This window comes from Lycorma delicatula, chromosome 4, assembly GCF_047948215.1.
Source record: "Lycorma delicatula isolate Av1 chromosome 4, ASM4794821v1, whole genome shotgun sequence".
NCBI classification, from domain to species: Eukaryota; Metazoa; Arthropoda; class Insecta; order Hemiptera; family Fulgoridae; genus Lycorma; species Lycorma delicatula.
Genome location: NC_134458.1, coordinates 169,897,043 through 169,913,764, shown reverse-complemented (window position 1 = coordinate 169,913,764; position 16,722 = coordinate 169,897,043). Strand labels below are relative to the sequence as shown.

Here is a 16,722-nt window from a genome sequence, read left to right as displayed (position 1 = left end):
GAATAGTCGCTTTAATATTGGAAGGACAGGTAGAAGGGAAAAATTGTGTAGGCAGGCCACGTTTGGAATATGTAAAACAAATTGTTAGGGATGTAGGATGTAGAGGGTATACTGAAATGAAACGACTAGCACTACATAGGGAATCTTGGAGAGCTGCATCAAACCAGTCAAATGACTGATGACAAAAAAAAAAAAAATTAATATTTTATTAATACCACGTCAATTGTTGCCACGTGAGATATAAACAAACTTTTTGTGAAAGAAGTCTGTTGTGCATTACAAAAATGAGTTATACTAATTATGATTGCACATTGTGCAATCACATTTTGTGTTAAACTAGGTGAGAATGCCACTGAAACTTTTTCAAAACTGCAAAGAGCAAGTGGAGATGACACTCAGAAGCCCAAGTTTTTAAGTGGCTTAAAGTATTTTCATTTGGCCGGAAAACAGTTGTGGATGATCCATGCTCTGGGAGACTGTTAACATCAAAAAGTGATAACAATGTTGAGTGAATCAAAGACTTGATACAGTACAACCAGCGATTAACTGTCAGAATGATTGCAGAACAATTGAATTTGAACCATACCACAGTCCATCAAATTTTGACAAATGAATTGGACATGAAAATTGTTTGTACAAAATTGGTGCCAAAAAATCTCATTGCTGAACAGAAAAACAACAGGGTGGATGTGTGCCGTGATCTTTTAGGGTGAATTGAAACTAATCCTGATTTTCTAAAAAATATTATTACTTGTGATGAATCTTTGATATTTGAGTACGATCCAGAAACAAAATGCCAGAGCAAGGAGTGCCACACTTCAAACTCACCACATCCCAAAAAAACAAAAATAAGCAAATCAAAAATCAAAACCATGCTAATTTGTTTCTTCACTAGTAATGTCATTGTCCATAAGGAGTTTTTGCTTACAGGACAGACTGTAAATCAATATGTTTACTGAGAAATTCTTGAAAAACTGTGGAAAAGAGTTGCCAGCATGAGATCAGCCATCAAAGACAACTGGATGCTGCGTCATAACAATGCACCTTGTCACACTGCACTCTCAATTAATTATTTTTGGCAAAGAAAAACATTCCTGTAGTTCCTCAACCACCTTATTCACCTGACTTGAGTGCCTGTGACCTTTTCCTGTTCCTAATAAAAAAATATTAAAAGAAAAAATGTAACCGACCACCTGAAGGATAGTCCGGTTTCTGAGTTCCAACACTGCCATGAGGAGTGCAAAATTCTGTAAAGTGTCACATGGCTTCCTAAGGGAACTATTTCAAAAGTGATAGAGTCCATGTACAATTGAATTGTAAATAAAGAGTTTTTCTGAACCAGTCTCATTACTTTACTTTACAGATCTCTTATGTATATACGTATACAACTATTTTTTTTTCATAGAAAATAAATAGTTCTCAACATTTTCTTACTTAAAAAAGGGTTGATGAAACATAATTTCTGAACTTATGTAAAAGTAAATAATATAAATTTTTAAAACATTTTCTCTAACAATTAAAACTCCCAACTTAAAAAAGGTTTACAAACCCCTTTACATACATAAAAGAATGGTTCAATTTAAATTGTATTTGATTGTTTAATCGTTTTTTTTTTTTTTTTAAATTTAATGCGTTTGTAAATTTCATATTGTTTATGTGTTAATTTGCAAATAAAATAAATTTTATAAATAGAAAAATAAAAATAAGATTCCAACACACTTTAACACCTTTATAATATAAACTTTTATATTCTTTCTCTTCCTTTCTTTTCATCATAATCCATTTTTAACTCATAATCTTAAGAAATGTTTACAATACTCCCTTATTTACAATACTTTCAAAGCACTCTCCTGAAGAAAAACCCACTTTTTAACAGGAGGTATCTTACAATATATATCATACTTACCATATCACATGTCGAAAATATACTTACTAAATGAGATTCACTACACATACATAGCCTATATGATTTTTAAAAAACTAGGAACTACTGATTTTTATGAAACAAAGATTCAAACAGGATTGTTTATTATTTATAACTCCTGTTAAAATATTACAGTACAAATCAAATATATAACAAATGCTGGAGGTGTCATGGTGGTTGCTACAAAAGTTAAATATGTTTACTAATAATCTTGACTAACAGAGAATCACTGTACACAAGAGGTAAGAATTAAATATGTACAACTGAGAATCACACAAGTTATTAACAAGAACCATAAATTATTGAAATTTACCATCAAATTTTTAAAGTTAATAAAAAGAAATTTATTGGTTAGCTATGATTATCATGATGAATTGGTTCAAAGATTGACAATAAAATAAAGGAGAGGAATGGCAAAAAATCAAATGCAGAAGAATTCTATAACAATGGAATTTTACAAGCTTATTAAACTCTTTATCTGGCTAGTCTACATTGAAAAATGGGGGAAAAATTAGTTTTATTTTTTAAATAATACACATTTCAAAACTAAATTAGAGTTTAAAAATAATGTACTAGACATTTCCAGTTGGCTCTCTTACAATAAACATATAAATATAATTTACATGTTACATTTACCTTAGATGAGAGAACTTTAAAGCTGCACTGAGGTGGTAAAACTGCATGTGCAAGATCAAGATGAAGAGAATATGTTGACTCTTCATTCAGCCTGGCAATCACATCCAACTGAAAAAGAGATGAACAAATTATAATTTTCAATAATTATTTGTTGTGTGTGTGTATGTGCACACACACATATATATATATATTATATAATACTGAGTAATTTTAGAAGTTACTACTATATTTAACATTGCTCTCTGATAAACACCTAAACCAAAAATTTAGAAGACCAATGAAATAAAGCTTGTTGCGTCTCACAAACTTATAACTCAAAACTAGACTTAACCTTCTATCATGATCTTTTCAATTGTAGTTTAAGTTTCAATAATATCATATGTTATATATTAATAAACAAAGCATTTAAACAAATATATAAATAACTACAGAGGGAAGGCTAAACTCAATTTCATACAAGGTGGACAGAGAAATAATGTGACTGGCATAAAATGCTCGTTCACACATTCCACTCATTGAATAAGTGGTAACTAAGTCTTAAAATAGTATGAACAAGTTTGAATCTTATAAAAACCTCAACAGTACAACTACACACATACGGAATGCTGACTAATATTTAAAACAAAGTGAACAAAACTACAATTTAGAAATCAAATATCAAAATGCAATGAATATTCATAATCCCATTTACAAGCATAAACTATAATTTTAAAAAAACCTGTTTAATTTTTTAATATATGTACAGTGAAAAAAATGTATTTATTGGAAAGAAATAAAAATTATAGTATGTTATTCAAACAATAAAAAATGTATGTATATTTCTTGAATTCACTATCAAATTGAAAATTTGAGAAATTACAAGGCATATTCATTGATAAAGTAAGAGCTGTTTGGTCATTAAAAAAAATTAACTCATGAGGAACGATTTTTACTTAGTCTTAGTTTGCTACACATCTACTTCACTTTTCCACATATCGCCATTCTGTTCTAAGCACTTTTCGTAACGCTGCACCAGTTTCTTTAACCCCTCTGCATAGAAGTTTGCCACCTGGGAATTAAACCAGCTGACAATGGCAGTCTTGAGTTCCTCATTGTTTTCAAACCATTGTCTATCACACCACTTTTTCAAATGCAAGAAGAGGAAGTAGTCATTAGGTGTAAGGTTGGAACTATATGGAGGGTGGTCACAAAGTTCCCAATGAAAATCTTGAATCTTCTTCTTGGTTAAGGTAGCGGTGTGAAGATGCGTGTTGTTGTGAAGGAGTATTATGCCTGATGACAGTTTCCTGTATCATCGATTTTAGATCACATGTCTCAGTTTGGTGAACGTTTCACAGTACACATCAGCTGTAATTGTTGATCCACGTTCAATGAAATCAACCAAAATGATGCCCCTTTTTGTCCCAAAAAACCCAACAGTTTTTGACTTGAGTATGGATTTTGCTTAAATTTTTTTGGTTTTGGGGAACTTGAATGGCACCACTGCATTGACTGTTGTTTTGATTCTGCATTGGTGTAGGATATACACGTCTCATCACCTCTAACAATGTGAGAAAACAAATCATCAACTATCTTTTTGATAGTGGTCTAAAAACATTCGTCTACTGCACATTCTTTGCTCTTTGTGTTGGTTGATGAGCATTTTCAGTACCCACCTTGCACACAATTTGTGATATCCGAACTTTTCTGTGACAATCATGTAGATAGAAATTCATCAGCCAGAACACTAATCATCAATCACCAATCACATCGCAGTTTTCAGTTCACTTGTTCAACGATTTCGTCTGTCTGAAAACTGGGCTTCATTATGCACATTCGTACGGCCATTTTAAACTCTCGGCACTATTGTCCAATCTTTCCTTCACTCATTACTGTAGGTCCAAACACTAGGCACAACTCCCAATGAATTGCAGCAGCTGAAGATCCTTTTGCACATAAAAATCGAATCATACCATACACTTCACAACTGGCAGGAGAAACAATTGTCGTGGACATTGCAATTTGCACTCACCAGCAGGCAAACGACTACAGAATCAAAACAACTGCAGTGGCTTCGTAAATAGCTGATAGATGGCCCTCCATGTGTGAAACTGTGTTCAGATCCACTAATATTTAAATACAAGGTGATTCAAAGAAACGGGAAATTTAAAAAATTAAATAACGTTAAAGAAAATTTTTTTTTGGAAAATGAATTTTATTTCATGTAATTGTACAAATGTTGTCATTTTAGGATACATACATTTTAGTTTATTTTTTAAAGATGACATCTTGCAGGTGACCTCCTCTTCTACGTAAACACTCACGAATTCTCTTCGTTAAATTGTTCATGGTTTGACGTAACATCTCATCTCAACTGGAATTTCCGCAATTGATTCACGGATCTTTGCCTTCAGTTCTTCCGTTGTAGCAGGTCTACTGTGGAACACTTTGCTTTTAACGCAACCCCACAAAAAGTAATCGCAAGCTGAGAGATCAGGCGATCTGGGAGGTCATCTAATGTCACCATTTCGTGAAATGACACGTCCAAACAATTGGCGTACAGCTGCCATCGGTATTCGTGCAGTATGTGAAGTTGCTCCGTCTTGTTGAAACCAGGCTGTGTTAAGAATTGGTGGAAATCTCTTTTGTTGTTCCACAACAAAGGTTTCAAGCATGGCTACGTAACGAGCCGACGTCACTGTAATCGCAAGACCATTGTCATCCTCAAAAAAATAAGGGCCTATAACACCATAAGATGACATAGCACACGGTCATTTTCTGTTCGTTCTTACGGACGCTGGTGTAGCTGCGTAGGATTTTCTTGTGCCCAGTATCTGAAATTTTGCTAGTTAACAAATCCACTGAGGCGGAAATGCGCTTCGTCTGACATCCACAGTTCGTGAACAAACTCTTCATTATCATTTATCTTCTGAAGCATTAAATTACAGAATTGTGCTCGCACAATTGCATTATTTGGTTTCAGTTCCTGGACGATCTGCAACTTGTATGGATGGTATTGCAAGTCCTTCACTAACATTCTTGAACTATGCAATTGTAAAGATGATGAGAGACGACGATTGACCGATGCGGACTTCGTATGACAGCATCTTGTAAAGCTTGAACATTCTGTGGTGTACGGATGGTTCGCTCACGGCCTGGAGGTTTATTTTTCATTGCCGAACCAGTTTCCTCAAAATTAGATATCCATGTTTTAATTGCATGTGCTGATGAAACACAGTCGTGCCGTCCCAGATTAAAATGACAGCGAAATTCTCAACGCGCTCCCTCCACACGGTCATTGTTTGTGTAAAATGCTTTGATAGCAAATGCACGTTGCACACCACTCCAAGGATCCATGACAACTAAATGGCAGGTTAGGTTAGAGAGGCTGGCACTACTTATCAAGTGGTATCAATCGGCCACAGCTACCAACACAACTTTCAAAATTTCCCGTTTCTTTGAATCACCCTGCATAAGTGATGGCCCTTACTTTATGAATATGCCTTATATGATTTCGTAAATTGGTTACACAGAAATCGGCTGGCCAACAATGCATTTTATGTCACATCATCAATGCATTGCATGTTCTGCATTGCTGTGTGAATTGCTATCAGTACAGTATAGTTTAAGTGTATACAAATGTGTGTATATCTTCATCTTCGTTACTGAATTTTTCCATTGTTGAGTTTTACCATACATCCGTTGTTTAGCTCAAATAACATATATTGTTTTCGGTTACTTATAATCATTGGCTTGGGTCACCTATCTGTGTCTTTGGTGAATTAGATGTTCACTATTGAACTGAAATTAAAGGAGTCCAGATTTCAACTGCAAATAAGGACGCCCAAAAGGCTATCTAGAGAGGAGATATTGGAAAGTCTAGACAATTCCAATGTCAGTGACAATGAAATGAATGAATGAATAAATGGAACCTCTTGACATAGACCACATCACACCAGTAGATGAAGTTGAAGATGAAATATCAGAAGACAATACACATTCATGTGAGCAAGTAGAAAAAGAAGAAGACAGTGGAGATGTGTTTGTTTCTAGGACTGGGCTAGAATTTTCCAGTGAACCACCAAAAGTTGGGTGGCGCCGACTTTACAACATTTTGAACTTAACACCTGGCCCAATGAATGATGGGAAAATATTCAGAACAATAACAGAGTTATCTTTGTTATTTATTTCACCAGAAATTGTGAGCGTTGTTGTTGAGGAAATGAACAGGGAAGCAAAAAGACTAATTTCTATGTGGAATGCAGCTCATTTGTCCAAAAAAAAAAGTCTTTGAGGGATGTAAATGCAACTGAAGTGTATGCTGTATTAGCAATTCTTATAGTGGCTGGTCGAACTCATGGACATCGCACAAGAGCTTCAGATCTTAGAGAAGGTAATGTAGCTTTTTGGCAGCCTTTTTATTTTGTTGCCATGTCAAGAAACAGATTTTTGTCCATATTGAAATTCTTGTGATTTGACAACAGGGATACAAGTTCACAAAGAACTGAACAAACCAAGGACAAACTACAAGCCATCAGAGTAGTGTTTGACATATTTCAGTCTAATTTGTATAAGAACTTCTAACCTCACGAATACGTTATTATTGATGAGCGATTATCAACATACCGAGGAAATTGCCCTTTTTAGGGTTTATATGAAGAGTAAGCCTGGCAAGTATGGCAATAAAATTTGGGTTTTTGGCAATGTTAACACATCTTACTTACTACGGCTCTAAGTTTACATGGGGATGGTGAAGAATGCTCAAGAATAAAAAATATTTATGTGTAATTTAATAGGTGTACAAGGAAGTCATGTGGTGTCCACACATCAGATTTTTTTAATTGGGCTATTTTACATCAACTTTCTCAGAATTAAATTTTCTACAAGTTTGATAATAAATTTTACACATTTATTAGTCGTTTTACAAAGTTTTTGTATTACAAACATAAAAAATTTGTTTTTAGATAACAAATTTTTCTTTTACATTGGATATTGAAAACTATTAGTGACATGGTTCTGGAACCTGTTTTATTCAATTTGTCAGGTCAAAAATCATAAGAAACTATCAAGTTTACTTCTTAATTGGGGTTCATAGAATTTCAGAATGGTTTTATCTCACAAATATTACTTACGTAACACTGCTCAGAAATCAAGGCAAAATCTTTCGCTAGCTGAAATTCCTAATAAAGAATTTCTGGATCCATGTTTATATGAATTCTTTTCATTATTTTTGCTAGTAGAAAGAGGTCAAAAAGCACCAATAACACTATAAATCCACCTGTGCATTATAATATTGATTATATATTTTTAATTTACTATAAAATATATATTATAAATTTAACAATAAAACATATTCTACTCTTTCAAATAATAACAAAACTTTTCTACCCATAACTTATAATAACACATTTAATTTTTTTTTTAAATATCTTTCTAATTTATATAAAAATCTTTTAAATTCAATGTTACAGAATTTAAAAAAACTAATAATAATAATATAGACTATAAAAATACTTACAATAAATCAGGTGTGTATTTAAAACAAATTGTGGTAGTGATAATTGTAAAAAATATTATATAGGCATGACCAGCAGAACATTTTAAAAAAGATTCAAAGAACATTTACAGGCTTTTAAGTATGGTAAGCAAAAATCTAATTATGCAGACCATAAAACACTTAAAAAGCATAAATTCATTAATTTACAAGACATGGAAATATTAGAAATAAATATTAATAGTAATAAATGTAATCTCTTGAAAAATCCACATAAAAAATAATAATAATATTATAAATGAACAATTAAACTTTGAAGATAATGAATGGTTTAAATAAATGATAAAATTTATTTAATACAATTATCTTATAATAATAGCAATATAATGTTATCAATTTTTCATTTTTATTTTTATTTCACTTAAATTACTATTTTATTTATTGTAATATTTGGCATAAAGTTTAATACTTAACATATTTTTTTTATACATCATATCTGATGAAGTAGTGATCACTTTGAAAGTCCTCATATAGATCCAAAAAAAATTAAAAAAGCAGTAAGTATTTATAATTTTTATAACTGATGCTTTTTTAATTTTTATCATTGATAATAATTTGGTAGAATCAAGAAATACAATTTTTATGAGACCCACAAATAATAGACGTTTTGAATATAACAAAAGTATAAAAAATAAGAAATCTATGGGGATAGATAATATAGGAATAAAAATAATAAAAAACATAGGCAATTGTATTGTTTCCATACTGGTACATCTATTCAATATCAGCTTGTCAACACTTATAGTACTAATTTTGTACTGTCAGAAATTTTAGAAAAGATAGTTAAACTAGATTGCTTCATTTTTTTTTTGATAAAACAAATTTTTTCAGTGAGAATCAGTACAGTTTTCAAAAGGGAATTAATATTGAACTTGCACTATTGAATTCTATATGGAATATAATAAATAATAAAAATGAGGGATATCATACAACTGGATTGTTTCTAGATATGAGAAAAGCTTTTGATGTAGTTGATAAAATATTGTTAAATAAATTATGGAAAGCTGGAGTTAAAGGATTGTAATAATTGTTTTGATCTAACATTGAAACCAGCATTCAACAAGCGAGAATTAGAACAAAATTCTCAAGGGATTAATAAAATGTGGAATACCACAGGGTTCTGTATTATGTGCTATATTGTTCATTATTTGCAAAAATTATCTATATAATGTAATTTTCAAGGGAAGAATAACAACATTAGCTGAGTATACGATGCTTAATTATGAAGCAAAGAATGTGGAATTAATAAAATGAGGACATCAAATATCTGATCAGAATTATATGGTGGTTAATAAAGAATGAAATAACATTAAATGAAGCAAAAAGTAATTATCAAATTTTTCAATTAAAATGCTAATCGAACTGTTTAGAAAATATTAAATATCATAATTTAAATTCTAAGTTAAATAGACTTTGCTTAAGTCCAATAATACTGCAGGTTAACATGATAAGATATTTAGGAGTGTTTCTAGATTTTAATATATGGATTGAGGATTTTAAAAAACTAAAAAAAGTATTAGATGTAGGTATTAATAAATTTTATTTTTAAAGAACTTTTGCTCCAAAGGTATTAAAAATGTTGTATCTCGCACAAAGTCAAAATTAATGTATATCTCTCTTGTTGAGGAGAAGCATATATAATATGCAAATATAGAGCAAATATTTATTGCTAAAAAACATATGATTAATTTCAAATAAAAATCGATTGGCAAAATCTTTTCCCTTTTTTTAAGAAACTTGATATTTTGCCCCTTAGGTATTTATCTGTACCTAAGGGCATAACATACATACATTCCAACATATATGCATTCTGTACATTTCCTAAAGAATTCATAATCAATGCCCAGCAAAAACTACTTAAGATAAATTAATGAAACTTTGTATACATGATGTTCTTACGGGATAGGATAAGTGCACACTAAGAAAGGTTTTTTTTAAAATCAGAGTTTAAAGGGATAAAATAGAGTAACATTGAATTTTACTATTTTTTGAATTTCTCAGGAACAAATGAAGATATCGGCTTGATTTTTGGTTGCATAATAATCTTCATGTGAATATCTAAAAACCAATTTATACATTTTTTAAATTCAAACTTGAAAGAGTGAATAAAAGTAAAAAAAAAAAAAATGTAAATAAAAAAACAATAACTGCAAATTTCTCCCATTTCTGACTATATTAAATGAGATGATCACGTGATTTGGGCTAGCAAACACTTTATATAAATATCTAAACAACATTTTCAGGGTTTTTTAATTTTGATTTTTTATGGGGTACAATGGTGTACAGCTGGTGGCTCAACCAACACAGCCACTATCATTGTTGCTATAAATGTGATGCGACTGACTGGACCTGCCTCTGGTAATTTGACTAAAAAACATAAAATAAGAAAGTTAAAAAAAAAGAGAAACAAAGTACACTTACTTCCTAGTGATGTATGTCAGTAACACTACGAACAAGGCAAGATACAACATTTTTGGGTACCAGCTATAACTAATTTTAGGATGGAGGCCAACTATTCAGAAACCCACATTCTTCAGTTCACTCAAAGTTTCAAGTCCTGTACTGACCAAACTGTTGCTTTGAAGAGATTACAATACACTGACAGTTTTCGTAAATTGAACAGATTTTAATTTTTATTTACAATAATTATTCTCAAAAGCATGAGTTTAATGAACGCAGGGGGTCCAGGGCCACACAGGAACAGGTCATATATTACAGCTTGTGAATGTATGAACGGCTTGTGACTGGCTCGTCTATTTATAAAGTTTTAAAGATTTTCTTTAATAGAAATATGAATAACAGAATTAATAATACAGAAGATATAAGAAAATCATGCAGAAAAGGCATTTTTATACTCACTAAAATAAGACTTTTATTACAAAACATTTCTACACCCTTTTAGTACAAAAAGTTTATAACTTACTCCCTGAAGAAATCAAGAAATTATAGGAACAAAACTAAGTTTAGTGCAAAATTACTCTCCTGGTTATTTGAAGTAGATAATATTGAGAAATTGTTTTTCAATTAATAAAATGCAATGATTGAAGGAAATTATCATTATATAAGAAAATAAGGTTATATTGAATTGTATGAAGTATCATGACAGCACAGATTAATTATTTATTTTAGTTTAAAGATTTTTTTGTTATTTTAATTTTTATGATAATCCCCAACAAGGAATTTCCAAATTTTTTTTGTGAAATGTATATGTAATTCAAGTTTGTAATGTATTTCTAAGATGCTGTATTATGTAGAACAAAATCAGAGAAATAAATCAATGTCTGCAGTGGAGTGATAGTATTTCGGCCTTTCATCCGGAGATCCCGGCCAGGCATGGCAATTTTCATATGCTACAAATTTCCATTTTCATATTCCTACATAAAGCTTCTTTGTAAGCTTCTATGGAGGATTAATTCATCAGTCAATAAAGCAATATTAATATTATTGATTTCTTCAGTCATAGAGGTTATTAGATGTCTCAAGAAATCATCTTCTTGAGTGGGGCGGGGACCATGTACAAATTAATCAGCCCATTTTTTTACCTTCAAAACAAAGGAGAAGAATCTCATAAAACAGAATCTAACTTTTTAAATTTCCATCTTACACCTTTTAAAACAAAGTACTTTATTTTCTCATTTTCAATTTTATCCATTTCTCAGATAATGTGAAAACTTCTTTGTTTTACTTGATCACCACAAACAAGCAGCACACATGTGAAACTTCCAGCATGCCGTCTAAAGGATCATACTTGTCAAACATCATAGTCACTTGGTCATAATAGCAAGATCTATGTGTTGGGCTGAAAACTTTCTGAACAATACAGTAGTTACCTTTTCAGTTTTTTTACAGGTAGTTTAGGAACCTAAAATGTGGCTTTTTATCATTACTCATTGAAATTTTGTGAAAACAAACAATCCATTATTTCACAATTGGGATCATCTTCCTCATCATAAAATATCATTTTGCGAACTGTGAATTACAATTTCTTCATGCTTTGACTAGTTTTGGGAAGTACTAATTCATTACTTTAGGCCTACTTTATTACTAAAAATAATTATTAAATGGCTCATATACTAAATTTAAAAAAAGAAGATGAATATGTGAAATAATCTCAACTAACAAACAAACAACATTTGCTAGATAAATAAACAACTGACCACGAATAGACAAAAGAAAGGATATGATGTTCCTTGACATGGAAAATAGTTAACAAAATAATCAGTTATTGAAAAAATGCATATAAATCACATCATTATTACACATTTACAGTAGTGCAGAATAGAAATTGAAATCATGTATGGTCATGAATAGCAGTGATGGATGTCCATCCATGTATACAGCAGTTAAAGGGTTAACTGAACAATGTTTTAAACTGATAAGAGACCGCTTTTTTTATTATGAATAGTCCATGGAACATTTGCCCTACGTAATTTTTACATCATTAGTTCACATATTAGACTATGTAATCACTGACTGAAAATTAACAATGTATTTATTATTAATAAACCCAAAAATGAACTAAGACTGTCTGATTCATATACTATTGAACTTCTTATAAAAACTTGCACTTTGAACAAAAATAATAATTTTTTCTTTCAAAATGATGAAATGTTTTTCTATATGAAGGTCAAGGGTGAAAAATTTGGTTTAATAATAGGTTCAGATTTTCTTAGTGAAAATCTTTACAATTTCCAGAATTAATTGGTGTGTAATGCATCCACTTTAATTAAAGATTGTTCAACCGGATCCCTGAAAGCAGGGTGTCACAATTACAATGACTGTAAACAAAGTACAGAAAATATTCTTTAATTTCTCAAAGTAACTGAAAATATCAAGAGAAGTATACAGGAAATATAAATTGCAATCCTATGTACATCTATTTTCAATACAAAGAAATTTATATAAACAAAGTTAATTTGCAGATTGCTGTACAAAACAATTATAGTCACTAATAACTTTATACTACTTACACTATGTTCATTGAAGTTCACAGACACATTTTCTGGTTTAACACTTTTGGCAAGTATTGTAATAGTAACGTGAGTTTCCGTTTGGTACCAATCATGTTTTATGTTGAGTGAATTTTCATCCTGAGAATTAAAATTATAACAGAAAAAAAATTAATTTAATACATAATAAATGTGAATATAAAAATTGATTTCATTTACAACAAAATCAAACCATATTATTTTGCTTTAAAGCGCTTTAATAAAACATTAAACATGTCATTATTAAATTTTTATTATGCTTACTTATAATTCTGTCTGAAGTAGAATATTATATTTTGGAACTCTCTAAAAAGTGAGAAAGAGTATTTAAGATACAAAAATGGACTGTCAAAACAATGTCTGGTGCTCATTATAACATCATTTAAACAAATATTCAGAAAACTAAAAATGTTAACTCATCCTTGTGCTATCTTTGCTAAATAGAATAGTCACTTATTCCTAAAAAATAATATCCTTCTCTATTAAAAACAACAGATCTTCTTCCATGTAACTCAACTGAATACTTTAACTTACAAGAAAATTCCTTATTATGCTTCTGTTGCCCTTTTTCATTACTAAATACGTTTCTCATTTAAAAAATGTTCAACTAATTACCAGGACATTTATTTTAAGTAAAGAGAACTATTTAAAATATTAAAACATCTTTTTCACAGAAAAAATATTACAATGTCGATGAATTTTGAAATAATACTCTAACTGGAAAATAAAAATAAAAAATCCTCAATTTTACACTCCTATTCAATGTGTATAAAAAAGCCTATAAGCTAAAAATTAATTACACCTATTTTTAATTGTTTAATTAACTGTATATTTTGTGATAATCTCCTGATCAAGAAATAACTAAGGTTTCCCTTGTTCCATCCTGGCAAATGCTTTAAAAAAAATTTTTCTCTTCTGTGTACCTAACCAGAGCAGTATACCTAACTATTCCTGATTCCAATCAGAATAAAATAATTATTTATTTAGAAAGAACATATAATCAAAACTGACCACATGAACTATGATCAGCTGAGAGCAACCTTCTTTTATGAATAAATAAGCTCACTAATCGCCTATATTTCCTATGTAGCTAAATTCACAAAAATTAATATGTATATAAACCAACACAAAGCAGATCTGACTGATTCTTGTATGGCTTCCTGAACATCCTAACAACTACTCCTCACTTAGTAACTGTAGAAAAAAATGTACCAATCTTAAATTAATTACAACATTGCACTACCTTCTTCAACAGTTCTTTATCACCATCTTCTTGATGTAATACAGATTGTTTTGTTTCATTTTCTGCCATCAGATCTTCCTAAAAAAAAAAAAAATATATATATATATAAATTAATAAAAAATATAATAAAATGAACATAGATATTTTGTTTAACAAAATTTAAAATATTTTAATTGAAAAAAGAAATATGTTGCTTCTTCTTATTCAAATGGTTAAAATGACTAAGTACGAGTACATCCTTTTTCTTTTATTATATCTGATGAACTAGTGCACACTGTGAAGGTGCTAATGTGGAAGAATTTTTTAAAAAATAAGCAGTAAGTGATTTTTTATTATTTATAATTGATTATTATTTATTATTGATAATATATTATATTAACAGCATATACAAACAATTTATGGTAACTAAAATGAAAAAAAAAAGAAACAAAACAATTTTACATATAAAAAAAGAACAACTAAATACTCATTATTACTACTCACCAGCAACTGAATTAACAGTAAAATTTTTAACAGGCTCTTTTATTTTAAACAAATTCATGAACTACCTAAATTAAAATTATAATTAACAGTATTCTTGAAACTAATTTTATTCCACTTGATGAAATCTGAAAATTCCAGAAGTTCTCATAATTATCAACAGACTGCCTAAAAATAAAAAAAATAATACTAATATTCTTGGAATCACGCCATCAGCAACAGCAAATGCTCTGTAATCATTAACATGCTAATGATTCAAAATATAAAATTAATTTTCATATATAGAATGATTCAAAAAGTAAGGTCAATGCTTCAGGAAGTACTCCTAGAACTAGAAATAAGAAAATATCATAAAAACATAGGTCCAAAAACTTCTTTTTTAATTACATCCTCCAATATATTTACACCAGATTTCCTCAAGTAAGTCAATTTTTTGTCCCAGATTTTTTATTACAAAAGTTTCACCTCCATCTAAATGGCATACATGTTAATTGGATATTTCCACAAACCAAGAATTCCTGAAGGAAGAGGTTCTTCCTTCAGAACATACATATATAAGTGAATAAATTGTACGTACACTGGTGGCTCTTCAATTTCTTGAAGAAAAATAATTACAATAAAAGTAAATGCAAGGATTTTTGGAAAGGATGAGTGCCTACTTTCTAGAGTGCTTTTCTCACAATCCACTCCTTTTTATCTTTTCTCCGTGACCCCTTCATTCCCATTTCCAAGATACCAGGACATACAGGAATATGTGACTGATAAGATATCAGCTTTTTGTACCTAGTCGGGCAATCTGCTTCCTGTTGAATGACTTCATAACATACTTAATTTCTACATTGTTTATCATTTAAAACAACTTATTCCAACAAACAAATATAAGAATGAAGTTTTTCAGAGTAATTATTGGTGGAAAATTAAGATAACATGGTTCAAGCCCTTTATCAAATAATTCTACGAAAATTAAATCTGGCCCAGACAAATAGTTCTTACCTTTCTGGTGGGATAAAGTAAAAACGATTAGTCACAACCCACAAGATTATGTTTTTAAATGCAAATTTTAAGCAAAATAAGTTGAAATGCAAGGAGTCACGATTTTTTAACAAGTAAATGACCATATATGGTCATATTAAGTTAATATTTCGGTTAATTAATTAGCAATAGTCATTATTTTTTCAAATTCTTCCAGGAACCTTTCTCCAATATTTTTAACAGTTATCATAAATTTGGGTAGCTTGGAAGTAGTAAACAAACATAAAAACTTCATGCTATCCGATTGTAGGTTATAAAATATTTTCCACTAACTTAGACCAATAAAAAATATAAAATAAATAAACACTATTGCCATAAAAAAATGCACATGCTAAATAATTAATAAAGAATATAATAAAATCATCCTACTCACTATAATTTATAATGGGAAATCCAAGAGATCCAGATTATTCTAAGACCTTAGTATAAACACAAAATACACGCTCACAACACCTGATTGTATGAACCAATGACTAAACGCAAATTCCAGCATCTGCCTACTTGAAACAAAAATCACTTGAAAATTTCAAAAGTATGCTTTATTAACTTATAACAACAAAACTTATTAACAATAAAAATAAATTAATGCAAAAAATATCATGTACTTTTTTTTAAATCCCTTATACGTACTCTATCATTATATATATATATATATATATATATATATATATATATGTTTTTGTACTTATATATACTATTTGTAGCGCTATCTATATTAGGTAATTAATACTAATGTAACCAGAATAATTTTCACCAGATAAATTAAAAAATAGGCAATTCTTTTAATTAGAAATAATTTAAATTACGTCACAGATTTTTATACATTTCTACATAATTCATTTAAGAAAACTATTTATAACATAATTTTATTAAACAATTTTCTCTA

General features: G+C 29.9%; 1 protein-coding gene across 2 annotated transcripts in view; it reads right to left on the bottom strand.

The window, feature by feature from the left end:
- Sgt1 (suppressor of G2 allele of skp1) overlaps positions 1-16,328 on the bottom strand; it is a 31,940-nt gene extending 15,612 nt beyond the window's left edge. For both annotated transcript variants that reach the window (XR_012756208.1, XM_075364697.1), the window contains exons 1-4: positions 16,210-16,328; positions 14,325-14,402; positions 13,064-13,183; positions 2,561-2,668 (exon numbers count right to left, since the gene is read on the bottom strand). Coding sequence is in view for 1 of the 2 variants with exons in the window: in XM_075364697.1 (XP_075220812.1) it covers positions 2,561-2,668; positions 13,064-13,183; positions 14,325-14,393 (297 nt within the window). In the remaining variant the exon portion in view is untranslated. The remainder of the gene's footprint in view (positions 1-2,560; positions 2,669-13,063; positions 13,184-14,324; positions 14,403-16,209) is intronic.
- Positions 16,329-16,722: the final 394 nt, after the last annotated feature.